The 23787-nt window shown below is 38.5% G+C and overlaps 1 protein-coding gene across 7 annotated transcripts in view; it reads right to left on the bottom strand.

Annotated features, from left to right (window-relative positions):
• ERBIN (erbb2 interacting protein) overlaps positions 1-23787 on the bottom strand; it is a 122697-nt gene that overhangs the window by 55275 nt on the left and 43635 nt on the right. For 6 of the 7 annotated variants that reach the window (XM_072858788.1, XM_072858782.1, XM_072858785.1 and 3 more), the window contains 2 exons: positions 12261-12458; positions 7788-7905 (listed from right to left, as the gene is read on the bottom strand). In XM_072858788.1, coding sequence (XP_072714889.1) covers positions 7788-7905; positions 12261-12449 — 307 coding nt within the window. In that variant the 5' untranslated portion in view covers positions 12450-12458. Of the gene's footprint in view, positions 1-7787; positions 7906-12260; positions 12459-22250; positions 22349-23787 lie in introns of those variants that run through there. The other variant, XM_072858783.1, reaches the window with a different exon arrangement.

Here is a 23787-nt window from a genome sequence, read left to right as displayed (position 1 = left end):
CTGATACTCAAGGATTATAGAAGAGGAAGACAGTGCAACAGATTACTTGGGGGTTATCTAGTCTGTTGCAGCCTTATCCCACTTTCCTTGAAAACCATCACATGGACAGGTTCTTCATCCTGCTGTTTCCTACTTTATATGATAACAACTATCACCCCCAACCCATTTCAGTGCTGTAGCTGATTTACAGATCACACTTACTGTTTTCCAAAAAAATACAAACCATCACACTTGTGGACTATGACCATTTGCAGAGCGCAACAGGAGGAAATACAGTTTGCTGGTAATCTTTCATTCTAACTACCAGATCCAAACTAAATTGAGAGCAAAGTTCTTTTTGTAGTGTAGTTTCCCACAGAAGTGAGATTTACATAATAGCTTTTAGTATTTACTTGTCTGTTCCTTCCTCCCCGTTTTGCCAAATTTCAAGCACTTTTAAACTCTCTGGCCAGTTTCTACCAAAACCAACACTTTAAAAAAAAAAAAAAGGCAGGGGGGCAGGACTGGAAGATAGTTAAGGAAAATTTGGCAGTAAGGTAAGGAAGAGGCATCTAAAATTCTTGTCTGGACTAAGCCAAAAGCAGAAAGCATTCATCATTCAGAACTCTACTTGGCAAAAACTCACCAGCTAACCAGCCTAACCTAGAAAGTGGTGTTTAATCAGGAACCCAGATCAGCTGCGGCACATGCCCAGAAGGCATACCAAAAAGGTCATAGAGGGATTTCAGGTCAATGGCCACAAATCTGAAGGTAATCAACCTCAGTTCTGGATCACATAACACGGCTGAAATACGAAGTTTCGCCTGATCTCTAACTCCCCAGAGAGCATTGATTGTTTTGGCACAGCTCGTCAGAGCAAATGTGCACAAATGTCCCTCTCCTTGTTTAGACTGGATTAAGGCAATTTGAAGTATAATTGGGGTCCCACTCACCATCTGGAGTTACACTCATCTCCTCCCCTACACAGCACAATCCTTTCTTATCACCAGAGTGAACATAACTTGCAGAGCCGGAGAGAAAACCGGGACAACTTTTTCTCTCCATCAGACAAGACTTTCTCATTCAGAAATACTGGCAGTTCTGGATTTATAGAAAATTGTGCAAGTCACATCTGCAATGGATCCCAGAGCTGACACCTCAGTATGCTACTGTTTCAGCTCTACTGCAGATGGGGGCTTGCTCTGCTGTTCAGAGGTTTTTCATATGGGAAAACAGATAACATTTGTACAGTCCATAGAATGATTAATGCAAAAATGTCAGTCGAGCCACAAATCTGACAGAAACAAGTTCAACAATGTTTTCATTTAAAAAACAGGAAAAAACCCCAGGAAATACTTCCATAGGGAAATTTTTAAGCTTTTCCAATGAGTTTTAAAGAAAAATGTACTCTTATTGGTTGTGATAACTATTATAATATTAGATTTACAATAAAATACAGTATTGGCAATATATTTGGTGCTTATTTTGTTAACGAGGTGGGTACTTAACTACATACATTTATATGGTAATAAAATACTTATTCATAATTAAGACAAACAGCTCTTTTGCAGAATAAGCATCCACATGTGGAAAAAGCAGCAGCATTAGGATGTAAACTGCTTTTTTATAGCTTTGAACCCATTACAAGTCTGAGCCAAGTTTAATATTTCTTAAATTTTCATTTGGAGACCACTTATGAAATTCAAAATTTATGTTTTTAATCCGAAAGCTAAAAACTCACACCAGTTCTGTGAGGTTCAGACACTAATGAATCCTATTTTATACTGCATGTTAGCCTCCTAATCTGTTTATATGGATAATGACTCCTCATCACTTTCTCCAACAACAATAACTTGCACTGCTAAATTATCAGAGCTGATGCAGGCAGAGACAACAGTTTAGTGGGGGTTTTTGTGGTTTAGAGGGGTTTTTTTATTCCTTTTATACACATCTACTGGCACAGCTAGGATACTCCAGGAAGCCCACAAGAGTCTTCCAAGCATTCACCCTCAAACCATTTGGAAGAACTTCAATTTTTAGAGTAAGGTATCTCTAGGCCTGCTCTAGCCGTGTTCCTTACACAATGTAAAGCAGAAAGAGTGTGAGTAGCAAGACAGGTTCCTAAATGCCTTTTCTCTGGGAAAAGGATAGCCAATAACGCTCCTTCTTGAAGACATGCCTGACGCACTAATTTACATAAACCTAAACATGCCAGAGCAGGGCAAAATTGCAAAATGTGGAACACTAAGAAGGTTGTGGGCAGTAGTTTTGTTCGTAATGCTGTCTTGGACAATTACCAAGGTTCAGGTGGTTTTCAGCTATGTCTAATTCATGGCTGGAGTGTTGTCAAGTCCCCACAGTAACCTGAAACTAAAGCGTAACATAAACATGTAAAGCTGCTTTGTCTTTTTTCCCCCTATCCCCTACCGCCCTGGGCCACAAATTCAGTGGCGTCTATCCAGTCACTTTTGGTGGACACATGACGACTGTCACTCAAAGCACATCCCTTTACAAAAATAAAGGTACATTCTGCCTTTACATGCAAATCCACATCTAGAAAACCCATAATTACTGTGTTTTTTCTGTATTACAAAAATTTGAGTCCATGAAGAAATCTGTATTAAACTTATTTCAGAATTTCAGATACGTACACTCAAATTCCACATTCAAGATCTTAATTGCAATGAAATTCTATTCTGTTCACATCCTCTCTTACACACAGGGATCATTTTATTCTGCAGAGACAGATCCTATTCAGCATCTTTAATAAGACAGACAATAAATTTAAGAAAAAATACTATAAACACTTGAATAAAGAACTTTAAATAGAATAGCTGCCTACATTTAGGATAAATTTGACCTCTACATGATGATACGGTATAGTAAAGCTACAGACTCAGGATTCATCAACAAATCAATTACCTATTCTTTTATTTCACTATCATGGATAATTTAAGGCTCCTGTTCCCATCTGCCCTTCCCCACCCTCCCAGTATAAGCAGAGAAACAGCAAATTTACAGCAAGTTATTTTTGTATTCAGGATCTTCCTCTCTTACTTCTCCCTGTGGAAAATAAAACTTGGATCTGTCTCCCTATTAACTATGAATAATTCCCAATTCCTTGAAAAACCATATTCTTAAATGCACCAGATGGGCAACTTAAGACTAGATACTCTCCTGAATTCTCTTTTGCCAACTCCCCAACTTCTGGCACACAGCATACTACAGCTAGTTTGCCAAATCAGCAGAGGATTTTAAAACACTGAAGAAAACATATTTGATCTAAATTTGCATCTGTTAACAAAATTCTTTAAAATTACTTAAAATAATTTTATAGGCAGATATGCCTGGAGGCAAGGGGTGTCTGTGTATGTTTGTTTTCTTGGGTTTAGTTTGTGTATTTTTCCATGAAGGTTCCTTGCAATACAGACTGACAAACTGACATGTTTAAATTCACTGTAACATCACAGTGAAAGAGAACCACTCCTTAATATCTGAGAGACTGCTGAAGATACCCTTATTTCCAAAACACCATGTTTCTTTTGGTCTTGCTAGTTATTTTCTAATCTTGCTATTTAATCCTCCAGAGGCCTGAATAATATAAAACTTAAAAATTCAATCTTTTTCTTTCACCACCTGCAAGCAGGGAAAAATAGACCATCTCACTGTTTCCCACTATGCTAACTCCACAGGCACAAGCAATTTCAAGCCCATTTCCCAGGCTTACAGGAAAGCCTGAGTTCTCTGGCAGTCATCTCATCATATGCTTCAGCCTTTCAAATCACTTGATTCTAGTAACTTGTAAAGCTAAATCTTCTGTCCATTTATATACGCCATCATACACTGTACATGGATGCCTTCCCTTTTTCCAAAGAAGAGCTAAAAATGTTTCCTTGACAGTCTTCCACATTGTCCTAGGTGCAGGCTAAGGCTGGCATTCCGGAGCCACAAGGAAATTATTGTCCCCTAAAGGTTAATAAACCCTGAAAGAGACAAATTTAGGGGTAAAGAGTGGTGGTGTGGGTTTTCTTGATGGGTGTTTTTTTTCTTTCTGTACAACTGTCAATACATAAATAACTTGGCCATAGAAGATGTAAAAAAATTAAATTTTAATTTATTAAATAAATAAAACACTCATTTTTCTATGTAGGTCTTCCATCCTGTATGCTGCAACTTCTCTTTAGGATGTAACCCAGTAAGACTGGGAGAAAAAGGCATCTCTTGATGCTTTCTACAATGCAGGATGTAATTTCTGGTATAGGAACATAGTTTGTTTACTGTACCATTTGTTCAAGTATCATTTCATCTTTGTGACTAGGATAGCATCAAGCTTCAGATAAAAGCTTCAAAGCTGAAGCGTACCTGGAAAGAAGCAATGGAATACTTCTGATATTCATAATAGCTTTGGGAAAAAGGTTAAAAAGCCATAAAAAGGGCAAGTGATGTACTCACCACCAAAAAACTACAGAATTTATTACCTACTGCCAAGGCTAAAGGCAGAGTTAAAACAAACTCTGTTCCATGCTTGCTGTAAGTATAGCGGCAGGTTTGATATCTTAGGCTACATCTATGCCATGACCTCTTCAGCAGCCATGAATGATATATTCCAAACCAAACGCTTGCACAAAGACTTCTGTATGCTCCAGAACACACAACCGTTAGAGGCTTGTAGTCCGTTAAGTCAGCACATGCCTTAAAATGTACATCACTACATGCAAAGACTAGATACTTTGACAGAGAAGGAGTCAAATGAAGACTACTAAATAAAAACCCCACCATGTCTGCCTCAAGAAGGCCCAATAAGGGAAGGTGCAGGAGACTGGGAATGTACAGGGAAACATGCATGTCTCCTGGCTTTCTGTACTGTACTAAATCTTCCCTAGGCTTCTGCTTTTGGTCACTGTTGGAGACAGGACACTAGACTAGATGAATCCTTGTTCTGATTAAATATTATTAAATATTCTTAAGTATCCGCATTTGCACATCTGCTGTGTCTGTTACACAGTTTTATATATTGTACATATGAAATTAGACACATTTAAACCTGAAATTAAGGCAAGACCTTTTATGAGCTATTAAAACATCATAAAGATTGCTTTCTTTGACTAATACCTCTTAGGTAACGGAACTGCTACCTTGAAGAATTTCTGCAATTTTGATCTTTCGTCTAAATGTCAAATGTTATGCACACACACATATAGATGTATGTAGTTCTACTTGGAAAGCTGAATGCTCACCTGTGCAACAGGTCTCCCTCTGTGGGTCAGACTTTGCAATCCATGAGGTAACTTGAACACATTTTAAAACTGAAGCTTGATTCTTCATTTTTATATCAGCTCTTTAGAAAATTAAATACTTCTCTTCTCTCAATACATTCGATTATGCCTATGCCACAAACAGCTCAACTAACTTACATGAAAATCGTATCATATTTCATGTATGCTAGTTGAAAACTAAAGTCTAACTAACTACCCTTCTAAAATGCAACCTTTAAAACTAAATGCATATTTGATCTGAAGGCATCTGCACTCCCTGATTTAGCTCCATCCACATCAGAAGAAAACACTTATGGTGTATCAATACTACCAAAAAAATACAGGAACTATCACCTTCACTTGCCACAACCACAGGAATCTGAAAAACACACTCAGTTATTTTAGAATTTGGCAGCTCTCATCATCCTGCACTAAGATTGGTATTAACCTCCAGTAATTTTTTTTTTTTTTAATAAATTAAGGGAAAGCAATCTCTGTGCTTCCCACAAAGTCCACTGCTTCCACACTGTATTCTTTCAATATCTAACAAAGAAAAAGGAAGAAACAGATATTTTGATCAGTTTTGCTAGTCTTGGAAAAAACTAATAAAACCCCTCCTATTTGGCTCTATTATAGACACACATGAGAACAATTGTGGACAGTGGGAAAGTGAGCAGTAAATTCTTACCAAGAGAAAAGGAGACACAAGGGAAGAGAATAGGCTTGCAGTTGTCAAGAGAAAAATGTTCTGTGGTTGCAACAGTGGATAGGGAAACAGAAAGGGAAAGGCACTTAAGCCAACAAACTGAAGTCTCAAATAATACCAAATTTAGTACAGAATAAACAGCACTATTTCTTACCTCACCCAACAGGGACAAACAGGGACCCTGATTTGTTTTTTTGAGTTTTACAGAGCTTTCAGGAATAGTGGGAGACAAGATGTCCCAATTAAACAAGTGTGTGACCCTAGGACTACTTACACTAGGCAGAGAAGCTATCCAAACCGTTATAAGATTGGGAACAGGCACACGATAATAGTTTAAATAAGCTTGTGTCCTGTCATTTCTCTGAAGGGTGTTAAAAACAAAACAAAACAACCCCTAGAAAACAGAGCTTCACAGTTTACTGGGATAGCATATCGTTCAGCTATTGCCTCCTTAAATTCTTTATATGCCTCAGAGGAACAAGTGCTCTTTCAGCAGCTCTCTGAAGGCTTAGCTAAAGGTTACACCATTTTGGACGGACAAGTAACTCTCTAGCTGGTAAGTGACCAGCTGCCTATTTACGTACATAAGCTAAGGAATTTGCCAGCACTAGAACTCAAATGCCCTTTTGCTGCTTTTAAGTCTTCTGCATTGAGAATTTCTTTCGGAAACAGTGAATCCTTTCAACAATTCAGTGTAGGACAAAAAGATTATTCTTTCTTTGTTGTGTGTCACTATGAAAGTTTAATGCCAGTGTTCTTTAAGAAAGACTATTAATCCACTTGTACCAGGAACAGAGCAGTGACAATCAGGTCAATTTATCACAATAAATGCTGCGTTCATTAGGCAGAAATAATAAAGTAACAGTTTAAGTACAGATTGGGCTACAATGGATAATCAAGGAGAATGCCAACACCTCAACAACTGGTATACTTTCTTAACAAAGCAGAACTTACTTTGTGGAGTCATAATTAGCTAGCTGTCCAAATAAAACAATGAATTCAATATGATAAAATCTTTGGTATATTTATGTAATTCTTATTTTCAAATATGATTTCAAGAAGTCCTCTTACTTCACTTTGAATTAGTAAGACAAGACTATTACACCCTCATCAATTGGCATGATTGAACTTATTTTTAATCTCAAATAAGCCACACAAATAAGTCTGATGACAATATAAGTTATTTCAATTTCCTCACAGTTGCACACATCTGCCAGCTTGCCAAAGCAGCATCATTAATAAAACCTCATGTATACAATACTTGGCTGACAACTTTTCATAATTTATAAAAGGCTGACTCACACAGAACGATAGATTTTTAGAAGTCAGACAACTGAACCTGTCTTTGTCCATACTCACTTTTCCCCATGCAACAGAGGTTACCATCCCCAGAGCAGGACAGCAAAGCAACAAAGTCCTACTACAATTTTCAGACAGCTCCTTAAAATAAACTGAAAATAATTTTCATACGAAACAAAATATAACAATAGAATCCAACAAAATTTTACAAATTCTTGTGCAAACTCTCTTCAGTATAGTGAAACCTGAGGAAAGCCACTAAAAGTAATACATTTGAGCATATGCATTTTGAGAGAATATAAAATACTTTACAATAGCAGTTTTCAGTAATGAATCTCAAAATACAAACCAATCAATTTGAGAGATACAATTAAATATCACAACCAGACCATAAAAGAGCATCTTTTATGTTAAGCAGTGATTTAGAGTAGTAACTTAAAATTTACTAGCTGTGTAGCTTGTAAAAGTTATACTTTCACTAGTGTCTTTGTACAGTCAATGGTGATTTGCCTTTTAGCTACCCCAATAGAATAAATGAAGTGACTTACCATTCTTGCTGACATCCAGTTCCCTGAGATTAATGAGATTTGCAATGGATGCTGGCAATGTGGTTAGATCATTGTCTGGCAAACTCAGCTTGTGCAGAGACTGACAGTTAAAAAGTTGCTATTGAAACAAAGAAAAAAGTGAGTGAGACTTTCTCTTAGTTTCCTCTATATGGCTTTTGTTTTTAATCCTTTTAAACTTCTGACCTCACAGCTTGAAGGCCAGACTATTTAAAGTTTTTAGTAGTAAAGACTACTAAAAATACTACTAAATAATAGTAAAGACTATTATTAAAGTTTTTGACTACAAAAACTTTAACTAGTTTTATTCAAAATTGTCTAAGTTTATAATGCTTAGGAAAGCAAAAAACTGCAGCCAGTCACAAGCCAGCAGCCATGCTTCACACTTCCTACAAACTCCTTCCAGTATCTCAGAAGTTGTGACCTGTAGTTACACATAGTCCTGCAAACATCGCAAAATATTTTCCATAATAGACATGCCACGTGATACCCCACAGGTAATCAGAGTTTCTTCAAAAAAGGAAAAAAAAAATTGATAGATACATTTTTTAAAGTCAAATAGTTCTGGAACACAGGATTTGAGTAGGTATTGATCTTCTCTAAAAGTTTAAATTTTATTCTGTTATATCTTACATATTTTTTCTCTTCCATGCTTCCTAGCTCAAGTACACAAAAATCCAACAAAATTATGATGAAAACTAGTCTAAGTTTGACCTAAGGATATAGAAAACTGTATTATCTCTTCTGTAGACATGCATTACAATTTGTATCAAAGACTAGCTCAGAGCCAGGTCTCTTCCTATACGCAAAGTACCTTGAGATTCTTACCCAAAAGCTTTACAGATTGGCAAAATAGGGCAAGTAATATTAGTGTAATGGAAGAAAAATCCTCAAATAATATGTAGGAAGATTACAGATAGTACAAAATAAGAAAGCGGTTGGAAAGGTTCATCTGAACAACTTATGATGAATATTCTTTTCCCAACAATTTTGGATAAGCTCATTCATAAATACCTGGATGTAGTGTTCTGTTCTTTTGGAATTCTGAGAAAAGATCATATAAAACCAGGAAGTGTTCTATGACTAAAAAAATTTATCCCAATCAACGTCATAGCACTGGGCTTACTTCAACCAGAATTTCTTGGATCTCTCTCAATTATGAGGCCATTATCTCAACCACAGACCATTGAACAAGCCCCATTCATGTAACATTTGCATACACCACCTCAAAATAAAAGCAGAGATGAATTAGCAAGATGGACAGTTCAAGGAATGAGCTTTAACTTTCCTACTGATGTTTCCAATTCCTCATAAACGTGTACCCATTAGAACTAGTTGATATCATTAAGGCTTTGAAGAGTTACAAGTTGCTTAGGATACTATATGGGAAGGAGAACTTTGATGAACTCATGTGTTTTGGAGCAATTCCTTTATTTTAGTACTGCAAGCAAAAATATACACTTACAACTCATCCCTGAAAACAATAATCTGGACTCTTGGAATCATTAGAAATTTCCCCAATTAGTCAGGTGAAAGCAAATGCAGTGCAAGAAATTGCAAGATCCCTAAAGGAAAATGGGGAGGTAGGGGAGTTTTGGATGGTGTTGACTTTGTAGCAGTTCCTTTTGTTGTTGTTGTTCTTTTTTAATGTTTGCATAATCATTGATTAAGTAAGTAGATCATCATTACTGTTAGTAAACACCAGAAGTCATATAATTAAGGACTATTTTACTGCAGAATTCCAATTTCTCCCAAACAGCAAAGTGAGGGAAAACTGAAACTGCCACGGTTTGAGCTTTTCAGCTCAAATGCACACTGTGGCACTTGGGATAAACAGAGTACCTCTTCAGATGTGATTTAGCACACAAAAGTATTTCAAATGCCCAGTCACTTTTGAAACTGAGACTACAGGCCAGCGCTTTGTCTAAAACAAAGTCCTTCTCTACCACCATCTTCCTCTCCACCACAGTTTGCTCATGCTGCACCCTTGGCCAGTCAACTAAATTAAGGAGCTATACTGTAAGAACCAATTTTCAAAGTATCCTGGAGTTCTGAAAAGCTTGGAAGCAATTAAAAAAAAAAAACAAAACACACACACATTGACAGGCCATTTCAGTGATCAGGTTAACAAGACAGCCCCAAACCAGTTGTGTTGTGGCATACAAAGGGCAGCAGATTGCAAAACATGGATAAGGACACACCACCAGAGGCAAAGAGGAAAGGGGGGAAGAGTGGGAATGTCTTAACCAGGTTTTAGAAAGCTGGAGACAGTCTAATGAATACACCGCACCCTTCATCTGAGATGGCTTAATTAGAAGCCTTTTTCAGAGTTAAAAGGCTAAATAAAACCTTGGGTTAGGGAAAAGGCATACACAGCTTGAAACTCTGGCTCCAAATCAGCTAGGATAATTTCAAACGTTACATGCCTTCCCTTACAGATCTTCTATGGATAGTTTTAAGACTACAATTTCTGTCAAATGATTAAATAAAACACTCTTACTATGTCTTCACTACTCCCTAATGTCCCTGTTTGTTTCCTTTACAGTATTTAAATTTATATGTGCGGGTTTTTTCTTTTGAAAATTGAGAGGGTAGTAAAAAATAATGACCAAAATTACTTAAAAGCTGAAAAAAAAGTTTAGATTCTCAAAAATAAGCCTATAAGGATGACTTATTATAATGTACAAATACATTAACATGAAGCAAGTGTATGCTATTATGGGTCCCTGCAGTTCAGCAAAGAAAAGCAAAAAGGAACAAAACAAATGTTCAAGCAGTCCTTCTAATTGTGTGCATAATTTAATCTTAGACTAGACCAAGGCAAGTGGTAGACTGCCCACCTCTCAGTTTACTCATGTGTCAAAATTGGATTTCATATAGGAACTGACTAATGAAATCAAATGGCATGTAACAGAAAAGGAAGATAAAGCAGACTAGCCACTTCTTCCGGTCTAAAATGCCAACATGCATCCATTAGATCGTACAGTACAGTCTCTTTCTTCCTCTTTTAAGATTACTAAAAGGAATTTTTTAGAGAATTACGAGTTTGGAGGAAGATGTTTTCTCAGTTCTTATGATTTGGGAAATAGGAATTTAATGCAAGAAGAGTTCAGAAGATTTCTTTTTTCTTTTGCCTAAGAAAGGTATTTTATTCTGTTTTTTAAGCATTCAATTTTACCCTTCTCCAATAAAGAATGAGAGGCAGGAATGAAGTTCTGAAATAATCTGAAAAAAAACCCTCAAAGGCTGATACAAAGTCTTTAAAAGCAAGCTACTAAAAACTAAAGTGACTAAATCCAGAGTAAAGAAATATCTGCTTGAGAAGAGACAAGAATAAAACAGTGGAAGTTCTAAACTATGACTGACAAAATGTCTAGTTTTAACTTAGATGTTATTAGCTCTATTCAACCTACAAATACAGATTTTCATTAATGGCTTCTCAGGAGCATTTAAGGTTGGATTTTCAAAAGCACTCAGCTGGTTTAAGTCAGCTTTACTGGAATCCAGGGCTTCTGATACCCATCAAGTTACTATCCTGAAATTGTTTTATTTCCTTATTTGTTTCATTCATCTTTCAAAAAATCCAAACCAGAAAAACCTGAAGTGGTTATAGCAAACTTCCAAAAAATCTAACAAAGCATTCTATAGTTGTCCTGTGTGACAGTGAAGATTTGCACACAATTGTGACAAAACAATTTTAAATATTAAGTCTTTCACCTAACTAATAAGTTTTTAATTCCACCAAGACAGGACCAGTAATGGAAACAAATCTATTGCAATGATCACTTTGTACTTCTCAAAAGTCTCGCTGGCAAAAATTTTCATTTTTTTCTCTAGTATACTGCTAATTCAGCATGCAGTTTGTCTTCAGATTTCAGAACAAAAAACAAATATTGATTTCTGTAATAAAGATGTAATCCAAGTGGCATTCCAGCTCTCTAGTTTTTGAACTTAAGTAATCTGAGATACTTCAGAAAGTCTCTTCAGTCATGTACTGAAGGAGAAAGCAGGACTTCAGGTGAACAGATACTTTGGATTGTAGCTATCTTTTGTGGGCAGAGAGATCTGAACAAGACATTAATCTTGCTTCTTCTAGTCTTCATGTTTTATCAGAGATTCAAAATAATGCCGCAATTTGTTGAATACAGTTAGTCAGTTTGAGCAGACACTGCCACAGAAATAAATAACCCTGCCTCTTCTGCTATGTACTTCTCTTGGGCTGGATCAGTTGATCAAGCAGTTTCATCCCAATTCATGCAGCAAACTAGTCAACCTGGAATGCATAAACATTCCTTCTACCAGGGCTGCTTCTTCTGGGACCAACATTTACTTAAAAATATTTGGCCAACTGCAGCCTAAAAGCTGAAGCAGGATGCTAGACACTATCAGGTTCTACAACGCTGATGAAGTAACAGAACTAATAAGTGCAACTAAAAGGAAAACCACCCAACATACCTTTGGAAGCTCTTCAATCTGATTAGCATCTAAATAGAGTTCTTCCAAGGTCTTTTCAAAAGTAAAAATCTCCTTAGGCACCTGTTCGAGGCTGCAGTGAGAATAATCAAGCATAGTGACTGTTTCCTCCTCCCCACGCAGACAGCGGCATGGCACCAGCCGCACAAACAAATTCCGCTTTGTTGTCATTTTCAGGCACTGTAAAACAGAAATTGGTCGATTTAAAAATCAAGACAACTTCAGATATACTCACATCAGCAGCTTCTCAAACTTCCACTGGCTGTAAATACTTAAAAAAGAAAGAAGTGTAATACATACCTGCATATGTGTGTGTCTACACACATATGTAAGAGAGAAGGGGGAGAGAGAGAATTTATTTATTTTCTTTTAAACACAACAGATCTGTAGTGGCATTAAATGGGGTTAAAACACCTACAGACCCCAGAAGATGAAGTCAAAATTTAGCCTGTAACTTGTCGCCTGCTAACACAGCCCTACATTGCAGAAAGGCAGAGAATTTTGAAGCAGCAGTTCTGAAATGTCAATTGTGTTTTTACAACATAGCTTGTCCCTACCTTCACAAAGGTTACTGGGATGATATTTTTGCTTAATATAATAAAATCCACCCTCTACAAAGCATTAAAGTGTAGCTATAGGAAAGCTAATTTTTTTTTTCTGCGATGCATTGTTAAATTCATGTACCTTAATTTCAAATCCCTCGTTTAAAGACAGAATACAACAAAAGGAACCAGCATGGTTTCTACCAACTGTTCTATCTACAGTTTAAAAGGAAAGGTTTCCAAGTGCACAGATAAAGAATTGACTTCTTTTTGCAACTCCGTTCCATTTGGAAAACTTCAACACATCTTGCTGTGCACACTGGAACTAAGGAAACTTCACTTTGCTACGGAAATGTATCCTTCTTCCTTTAAACTCAATCACTGCTACAGCAGTCCCCTCTGTTCTCCATGGCTTCTACAATATTCCTATCAGCAGGAGACAGCAAACCTAAATGGTGCAAACTGACTAGCCGATTACTGACGGCATACACCAGCCATGTTCTGTCTCTCTTCTCCTCAGCAAGAGCACAAGTTTAGGTCTCTTTCCTCTAATTAGCAATAAATTTTCACAAAATTTGGAAACAATCATCTTCAAAAATGTCACCTCAAGTTTCAAGTTGGCTGAAATCAGATGACACTCAACAATTTTTCAGGAAGGACCAATATGTGCAGATGGACAACATGATCATGCAAGCTTCGTTTCCTCAGGAAATTGGTCTAAAAATACATACTTTTCCAAAACAGCACTGACTATTTATTTTCTCAAACTGCCAACACTCCAAATTATGCCTCTTTTTTTTTTTAAATCTCAATTTTTTTGGAATTACAGAAATGACATTTCAACTTCTGGATTGGTGACAGGAAACTTTCTTCTCCAAGTGCCAAAAAAGTCTTTCAGACACATTTAGCAGACAGCACATCAACTTTCAGACAGTATGTTAGTAATACAGGGAGAAAAAATACCATGGCCACTGCACTACATGACATCACAGGCTGCAAGACCCCTCTTCTTACTAAGACAAGGAAAAAAGTCACACACTTGGATTTTCCTCTATGAGCAGCTAGCTTGCCAAGTACTTCACAGTATGTTTAATTTATGTGTCAACAGGTTGAGGAACGGCTGTACTTCAGTGTTTTCACTAAACAGAAGTACAGTTTATTATTCAGGCTGGATACAGTCAGATTATACATCCATCTATTAAAGGAATGGAAGAAAACTCTTCATTAGAATAGTGGGATGTCAAGACTTCCTTTTTTAACAATGCTTCAATGTTGCTAGGATTTTGTTACAAAGTTATCTATCGGAACACTTAACACTTCCTGTAAAACTCCAGCCATGTTATTTAAATAAAAAGTGATCTAAAAATAAAAGTATTTAACTGTATCGCAATGCAAAGAGTTTAGAGACTTCAAATTCCATGCTGGGGATTTCCACAGAATGGGAAAGTCAGTAAAAGAGATAGCATAACCTCCTCCTGCTTATTCCACAGGAACAGGCTCCTGCATGACATCCTCCAGCCACCCACAGCCAGATGCCAAAGACACTACGCGAGCTGATGTGCTCACTGGTCAGAGCTACCCACGCCTTCTCCAAGCCTCAGAGGCCACACGTGGAGACACAAGAGGAATTCCATGGCCAACATCTACAAACGAAAAAGCCTTTAACAAAAATAAATGTAATCTCATTTTGTTACTACTTCAGAGATCTGCAGAGCTGTGGGAAAACACACCACTTCAGAAAGAAGCACCAACAGCATTCTCTTCAAACAAGAGTATAAACAGAAGGACATATGCCTTGGAAACAACAAGGACTGGAAGCAGAGATTGTACATACGAGTGGATTACCAGACGTCTGGCAGGGGAAGACACACCCATATCATACTAGCTGCAGCCATCAATAAGTTCACTTCTTCCAGTCATTTCAACTTATGAGAATTATGTTTTGGTTTCGAGAACATTAAAAAGTTCACTGCATGGTTCATATAAATAACTCTTTTTCATTCAATTCCCTCAAAAAGAGCATACATAACACTGTTTGCTCCCTCTTTTTCAGTGGCTGTTCTCTTCACACCTAGTCTTACTTGCTCAGGTCTCAAGTTTCTGAAGCAACGAAACTCATAAGGCCTAACAATGCAAAACACACATACTTAGTTTTCCTAACTTATTCCTTTATATTGTAAGAGAGATCTTGAGTTTTTTGGGGGGGTGGGAAGGAAGTGTTTTTTAAAAGATCACATACATCTACTGCACTGTAAACGCAGATCAGTAAACAAATGCCTGTACAACATCACAGATTTGGATCATATCTCCACTCAGTTATCATGTCAGTTAAAGTACCTAAACTCACAGCTCACATCTCAAGCCAAACCAGTCAAACTCATATTTAAGTATCAAATAAACAATCCTCCCCCCAAACCATTGATTTGACCAACCTGAGCGTAGATCTGATTATAACTCTTCAAAAACCAAAATGAACCAAGAGAGCTGCATTTAAGTAAATGTATGAAACATTGTACGCAATGTGATTTAGTTCAAATTTGTCCTATGTTTGTTCAAATTTTACTTCTACACATATATGAAGAATTGTTTAGCGCTGGTGTTCTGCAACAGAGATGGCTGCTAATACTAGAAAATGGGTGCAGTAGGATAGTTGCAGCAAGTATTCCATACCACCACTTTTCTGCAATATATATTTATATATAGACAGTCAGACACACACCCCCCTCCCTATCTGTCTGTCTGTCCACCTATCTTGTGGTCAGTTGCCCAAGCAGAAAAACTGTAATGGAAGAAAGGAAGGATGTACTACAGAAGAGAGTCCACTGTTATAATTACCAAAGACAGGAAAACATGATGTCACACAGAACATGTGCTTTTCTTACATTGCTCAAAATAAGAACTTCTCCATGGATAGTTTGGGTAAATACACAGAAGGTAGAAGGGAACACAAAGTATAGCATTGTTTCTCTTCCCACAAAACAGGGAAGTAGAAAAATCTTCATTTCATAATATACCACAACATCAGACCATCTGAAGGCACCAAATCAAACAATGTAAAATTGCTTTGCAGATCTACAACACTGTGATGGCTTATTTTTCTCCACCACCTAATAACTCCAAATTTTTCTGAGGCAGATCTATGGAACTGGGGGTGGGGGGGCAGGGCTGGACTGCAAGCAAACCCCCCTTGTTCTCTAAACCATTAAAGCCTTGACACAAGTTTACCTCGGGTTCAGTGTTCACAGCCAACAGAGGAAAAATTAGGATCTTCATACAGTTGGGGGTTTTTTTTTAGTTCTTGAAGGAATAGGAAGGGAAAAACATAACTCTAAACAGAAGCTTTTCTTTGTAATCATTAAAGGCTCAAAAGTTGGAAGGCATAAGGGAATTAGCTGTGTTCTGTTTGTGAAGACTTAATCTACTACCCCAAAAAATTCAGTGTTAAAAAAATACCTAGTGTAAATTGATATGTTTGCTAATTATAAATGATCAGATTTCTGATCTCTTTTTTTCCCTCCATGAATCATTTTTAGCATTTATTTCACACCTCCTCCTCCTCCAAGCTTATTTGAGAATCACACCTAAGAATCAGAGACACTGTAGTATCTGTAGTAAACTCAGAAATGGGTGCTTTAAGCTACACAGATACATGTATTTCATGTATTTCAGCCTTCACTCATTCATGTACATTAACTGTGACAGTAATAGAAAACAAATTCCACAATAACTACACAAAATGGGACAAAGGAAAATGTTATCTGTTGACTTGCCTATTTCCTGAAGGTAGCAATGATTATGCAGACAGGTTTTCCTCTAGGGGTTCAATGGTGGTGAAGGCTAATTATTATGTAAAGTCTCAAATTTGTGAGAAAAATTAAGTGTTTTCTGATATAACTATGGTAGTGTATATAACTATGATATAACAGTAGTGTTTAATCAGTATGATCAAAAAGAGAGGTAAGAGTTCACAACTGAAAGATGTTTTGCCGTGAAACTGTAGACAACTTAATATAACCTATGTCAAAGCTTCATCTCATTTTTTCTGCCTTTTACCTATATAACTAGATAGACTATATGAACTGATATCAATCTATCCCATTTGAGACCATGAATGACTTGGAGAACTTTAAAGTTTCAGAATTGATAAACAAGGCCAAATTGATCAAGGGGTATTATGGCACTTGTTCAAGAAGGCCACAATATCCAATTAAAAAAAAAAAAAATAAACTCTTCCATTTTGAAATTAAGAGTTCTCTACTTCCACATACATGTTTCCCCCTTTCCAACTGATCAAACTGCAGACAAAGCATCTACTACCAGCCTCTGATTTAACTATAGCTATCAGCCCTCCACTGTTGCAAGCAGTGGTTGACACTTGCTGAAAGCCAGTGAAGTAACAAGTAGAGAATATGGTGTAATTAATCAACATCCAGAAAAAAATATTGGAGAAGCTAGGGCAAAGCAAAGACTATAATGCTATCATATCTACACTGTAACAACAGTGGACTGTATCTATGTGGTGGGTTGACCTTGACTGGCTGCCAGGTGCCCATCAAGTCACTCTATCACTTCTGACTTCTCTACTACCTCCCCGCAAGTGGTGCAGGGGGATGGGGAATGGGGGTTGCAGTCAGTTCATCACACATCTCTGCCACTCCTTCCTCCTCACACTCTTCCCCCGCTCCAGCGTGGGGTCCCACCCACAGGAGACAGGCCTCCACAAACTTCTCTGTGAGCCTTTCCCATGGGCTAAAGTTCTTCATTAACTGCTCCAGTGTGCGTCCCTTCCACAGGGTGCAGTCCTTCAGGAACAGACTGCTCCAGCATGGGTCCCCCACAGGGTCACAAGTTCTGCCAGCAAACCTGCTCCAGCGTGGGCTCTTTGCTCTCCGCGGGGCCACAAATCCTGCCAGGAGCCTGCTCCAGCACCAGCTTCCCACAGGGTCACAGCCTCCTTCAGGTGTATCCATCTGCGCCAGGGTGGGGTCCTCCACTTGCTACAGGGTGGATATCTGCTCCACCATGGACCTCCATGGGCTGCAGGGGCACAGCCTGCCTCACCATGGTCTTCACCACAGGCTGCAGGGCAATCTCTGCTCCAGTGCCTGGAGCACCTCCTCCCCCTCCTTCTCCACTGGCCTTGGTGTTTGCAGAGTTGTTTCTCTCACATATTCTCACTCCTCTCTCCAGCTGCTGTAGTGCAGCAGTCTTTTACACTTTCTTAAATATGTTACCACAGAGGTGCTACCAATATCAATGACTGACTCAGTTTTGTCCAGTAGCAGGTCCATCTTGGAGCAGGCCGGAACTGGCTCCATCCAACGTGGGGGCAGCTTCTGGCATCTTCTCACAGGAGCCACCGCTGCAGCCCCCTGCTACCAAAACCTTGCCACCTACACCCAATACAATCTATAAACAGTAAAATATTTTTACTGAATAGAATAAAATCACTGGAAGCAGAAAAGCAAAGCATCAGTTTGAAAGACCATGACCAATGAAAGAAAGCAAAATCAAGAGCAAGCTTGGATACACACTAAATATTAATCCAGAAGAGACAGCACCATCCAATGAAACATCACTCTTTCCTGGAACTCTTTGATGATTCACTGCATACGCCCATCATCCAAGTACCTGGCAGCCCAACAGCACCTGCAGATCTGCCAGAACCCCATGGCACATTTTCATTTAACCATGGCTTCCTCTGTTTTGATGAGCATATAAAAAAAGAGGAAAACCCTAAAAACCAAAACATATAGCCCCCCAAGTATCATATTTCTTTGAAAATTCTGAACTCAGGCTCGTTACAAGTAGAATTTAAGTTCACAGTAATTTTGTTCTTAATCTCTGTTAAATTTGCTCTAAAAGCAATAGTTTCACTGTACCACTAGTCCCTTAAATTTCCTGTCTGATGCTAACAGGATGTGACCGCTCATGCTCTAAGCTGGTGAAAGCACTCTCCACCCCCCCACCCCCCAAGCCTTTCAAAAGGGTGTTTACCAGTTACATCAGCAGCAGAGCTGAAAATGAAACCAGCTATTAGATGGTTATACAGAAAGGTATGAACAACTAGGCACAAAATACCTGGTCAGGTTCTTTTTAGCCCACTCTACTGTCTACAAACAAGTTCAGAATTACAGAGCTGAGGATGTGTAAACACAGGAAAGGGAAAGATGGTGTTGGGCAGCATGTAACCTAACATGCAACCTGACAAATACAAGAAAACTTATTTGGCCAACTGACAGAAGTCCCAACACACTCCTGTTGAAACAAAGATTCATTAAAAAAAATATTGTTATTCATTAAGAATCTTACTTAATCCACTAAAAAAACCCCCCCCAAAATTGATTACTTCCTCTACATTAAAAAATCAGTGGGAAATTAAGCTTCCTGTACTGGACATAAAAACATGAACCCGTCTGTGTTTAGAGATGTTAAAGGTTTTTCTCTTCCTAAAGCAGCAACACACACCACAGAAGATACCAAGACGCAGGCTATTTGGCTTGTTGATGAAAGACACTATACTGTCTTTCATCACTATAGTGACAATGCACAGCACAATTTAAATTAATCTCTTCCAGCTAATGACAGCATGAGTCCTCATGAATTTGGGGACACTGTAAACATCTTAGTACTTTAAGGAACACAAAACATCCTCAGCTCTTACAGTAAAGTAAGAGCAAAATTATCCTTCATTCTTTAACCTCAGAAATGACTTGGCACCTCTTGCTCATCAGCAAATCATGTCAAGCAGCTGGGGGGGAAGGAGGGCAGGGCACAGCACTAAGGGTTGGTTCCGGCTTCCCCTGAAAATAAATCCAGTGGATTAATTGGATGCGAATGGTGAGGTCTTAATTTAATAGAGATCAACCAGCACCCTGCAAACCCTAGCTTGGAAGTTGTTTCTCTGCAATTCTTTTTCTTGTTCCCTTTGGGAGAGGAAAGTATGGCTCAAACCTGATGGCCACTGACAAGGAGCCAAAACATGAGAAGATAAGCATGTACTATAAAGAGACTGCCTCTCTGTAAGTGGCACTGGCACGCTCTGGTTGAGGTGTCGAAGCCTCACTTGGTGACAATGTCAAGTTAAGGTATTTTCACCTCCTCCTCCCTTTCATCCAAGCTATTTCTTTCTGTCTCATCTAGGAAAAAAAAAATATTTTGCAAAACTGGATTGGTTATGCAATTAATTTCACTGAATGAGACCCAGTGTCATTCAGTGAGCAAACACCCAGGTCAGTACCAATCGATGAACTGCAGTGCTGCACTCTGGAGGAGAGAACAAGCGGTAAGAAATAAAAGGGATTTTGGAACCATTTCACCATTTTAATGTGAAGCTATAGTCTGAGCCTCCTTGCTCCTGATATGAAAACAATGTTCCACTGCATCCATGGCTGCACGCCCTCATGCAGGCAGGGGACACCAAAAAACACACTGTACTTGCTCACATACAGCATTCAGAGCAAAAGAAATAAAAGGCATTACTCATGAAACAACAATGGTGAATGGTAACAACAGGAAGAGGAACATTACAGGAGCCTGACCCCTACAAATTGATGGGCCCTGACAATACCCACATGAGGGTGTTAGGAGAGCTGTCTGACATCGTTGTAAGGCTGGTCTCCATAATCTTCGAGATGTTGTGGAGATCAGGGGATGTCCCAGAAGACTGGAAGAAGGCTAATGTTACCCTCATCTACCAGAAGGGCTTAAAGGAGCATCCAGGAAATTACAGGCCCACCAGTCTTACTTCAGTCCCTGTGAAAGTTATGGAATGAATCCTCCTGGGGGCTATCACAAGTCAAATGAAGCACGTCATGGGGAAAGGCCAGCACAGATTCACCAAGGGCAAATCATGCTTGACAAACCTGATCGCCTTCTACAACAAAGTAATTTGCTCAGTTGATGTGGGCCAAGCGGTGGACATTGTCTACCTGGATTTCTCCAAGGCTTTCAATATGGTTTCCCACAGCCTCCTCCTAGAGAAACTGATGAGTTATGGTCTAGACAAGTGGTCTGTGCAGTGGGTGGGGAACTGGCTGACAGGCCGCACCTGGAGCATGGTGGTAAATAGCTACTTTTCAAACTGGCAACCTGTCACAAGTGGGGTCCCCCAGGGATCGATACTGGGCCCAGAGATGCTTAATGTCTTCACAGGTGACCAGGATGATGGGATCGAGTGCACCCTGATGAAGTTTGCTGATGCTACCAAACTGAGTGGGGAAGTGGACACTTCTGAAGGGAGAGCCACCCTGCAGGAAGACCTGGATAGGCTGGAAGAGTGGGCTAACAAGAACCTTATGAAGTTCAACAAGGACAAGTGTAAGGTGTTGCACCTGGGAAAACATTACCCAGGAGCGCAGCACAGGCTGGGATCTACCCAGCTGGGGAGCAGCTCTGTCAAAAGGGACCTGGGGGTCCTGGTGGACAAACAACAAGCTCAATATGAGTGAACAGGGCCGCTGCGGCAAAGAAAGCCAACAGGATGCTGGGTTGCATCAACAAGGGCATCACCAGCAGAGATAAAGAATTTTATCTTATCATTATCCCATTCTACGCAGCGCTTGTCAGGCCACACCTGGAATACTGTGTTCTGTTGTGGTCCCCGCTATGCAAAAAAGATGTGGACAGGCTGGAGAGGACCCAGAGAAAGGCCACAAAGATGATCAAAGGACTGGGAAGCCCGCCATATGAGGGAAAGGCTGAGAGAACTGGGTTTGTTCAGCCTTCAGAAAAGAAGGCTTAGGGGAGACCTTATCACCATGTTCCAGTATTTAAAGGGTGGCTACAAAGAAGATGGAGACTCCCTTTTTACAAGGAGTCACAGGGAAAAGACAAGGGGTACTGGGCACAAGTTACTCCTGGGGAGATTCTGACTGGACACAGGAGGAAAATTTTTCACAATGAGAACAATCAGCCATTGGAATAATCTCCCCAGGGAAGTGGTGTATTCGCCAACATTGGACACTTTTAAGATTTGGCTGGACAGGGTGCTGGGCCATCTTGTCTAGACTGTGCTTTTGCCAAGAAAGGTTGGACCAGATGATCCCTAAGGTCCCTTCCAACCTGGTATTCTATGAAATCTATTAATGTTAGTAAATACAGTAAATAATAACCAATTATTAAATGCAAAAATATGAAGTATGGTTGCTACATTTTTTGAGAAAATAAAGGGAACAGAGAGAGCAGAAATAAGCAAAAATATTTTGCTTATACTGATTCAATAGCTGCTAGGATATAGGCAAAACCAGCGATACTCTTCTCCTAGCCTCCTGAAATACAAAACTCAAAGCTGATAACAAAACTCAAAGCTTCTCTTGGGGTTAATTACTTTCCAAGCTCTCAAAGCCTATATATATTTAAAAAAAAAAAAAACACACACAAAAAACCCCACCCCACCAAAACAAACAAACAAACAAAACCACCCACCCACCTCCAAGGGCCAGGGCAGCAAGATAATTTCAGGTAACTCCCAGAAGATCAATGCCAGGTGTGAATTCTGGAGACATTTGCTTAAATTATCTGTTTCTTGTATTCTATGAAGTAAATTCTAACCAGATTTCAATTTACTATTTCTATTTTGTTTTGCTTTAAAATATTCAGAAATCCTTTACACAATTAAGATCTGAAGTTCTTCATCAAACCATTTTATAAAACCTCTTAACTTAGTTGTAATGGTGTTGATGGTATCAATAACATTTTCTTGGTTCAACAACAGCATTTTCCTGCTTTATCGAAACTAGAGACTATCTAACCTGATATTTGTTCCAACAGTTATTTTCCAGCATAGAAATTTACCTAAACTGCCTATGCTAAAATAAACCTGAAGATTTATTATGACAAGTAAAACCCACCCTAAGTATATCAAAAGAAATCTTTGGAATATTTATTTCTATTTATTTCTATAACTGTAAAAAAGCAGCAATACAACAAAGCAGTCAGTACTTGGCCTTATCATGCCAAAAGCTTAACAATGACAAAACCAGATTGACTTTGTGAAAACAAAACAACAAAAGTATTATTTTTAAACCGAGAAAAGCAGCAAAAAACCTCTTGGCAAATACCTACGTAATAAAATATTCTACTTCTAGTACAGCCTTCAACTGAAATGCAGTAATATTCAATATTATTATAGTCCTAGGCCAAGGCATCAGTAAGGCACAGGTATATGAGAGTACAGATCTGTAATTTAAGGCAAGATCCATTACAGAAACACCCTTAGCAAAAAAAAGAGGATGAGAAAAATTATAGATTAAGTTTACAGTAAAAAATAAATTTGAAAATGTTCAGATACCCAAACAACTGTAATTGTGGCTTTTTTTATATTTATATCAACTTTTCATATTAACACTACATAATAACTACACAGTAACACACACACACCCTGTCACTATACAACCAAAGCCCAGGTAGTTGCAACTTAGTTCTCATGCATTTCCTTTTGCTCTTTTTCTGAGGCTGCCCTAGAAACTAACTTCCATTTGGGCAGCCAAACTATCCAAGCCAGTATAGTGCCACTTATAAGTGCCACTATAACATTTCATCTGAAGAATGGTCTGTAATGGAACGTAGTTTCTGATGTTTGACTTGATTACATAGTCTTTGGGTATGTATTTGTAGTGTTACTAAGAAAACATTAAGAGGAATAAATTGATTTTTAAAACCACTGTGCTTGAGTCTCACCTATTTCTCCTCCTCAAATCAAAAAAGCCATACAAATTCAAGAATATCTACTATGACAAACTGATGTTTGAAGGAAATTGTAGGAGGCCCTCAAACCTTCATGGAATATTCAAAAAACTGAGCTTCTTTACAAGCTATGACATTGATATTTCAGTATTTCAACAGTGATGTTTTCAAATGGCTAAAGAATTCCATTACATTATGGAACTGACATGTTTGGGTTTTCGTGTTTGTCACTTTTAAGTTAATACATAGCTGGAAACATGAAATATTTATCCCAATACAGT

Source organism: Ciconia boyciana, chromosome 4 (genome assembly GCF_034638445.1).
Source record: "Ciconia boyciana chromosome 4, ASM3463844v1, whole genome shotgun sequence".
Classification (NCBI taxonomy): Eukaryota; Metazoa; Chordata; class Aves; order Ciconiiformes; family Ciconiidae; genus Ciconia; species Ciconia boyciana.
This window is presented reverse-complemented; position numbering and strand designations above follow the sequence as displayed.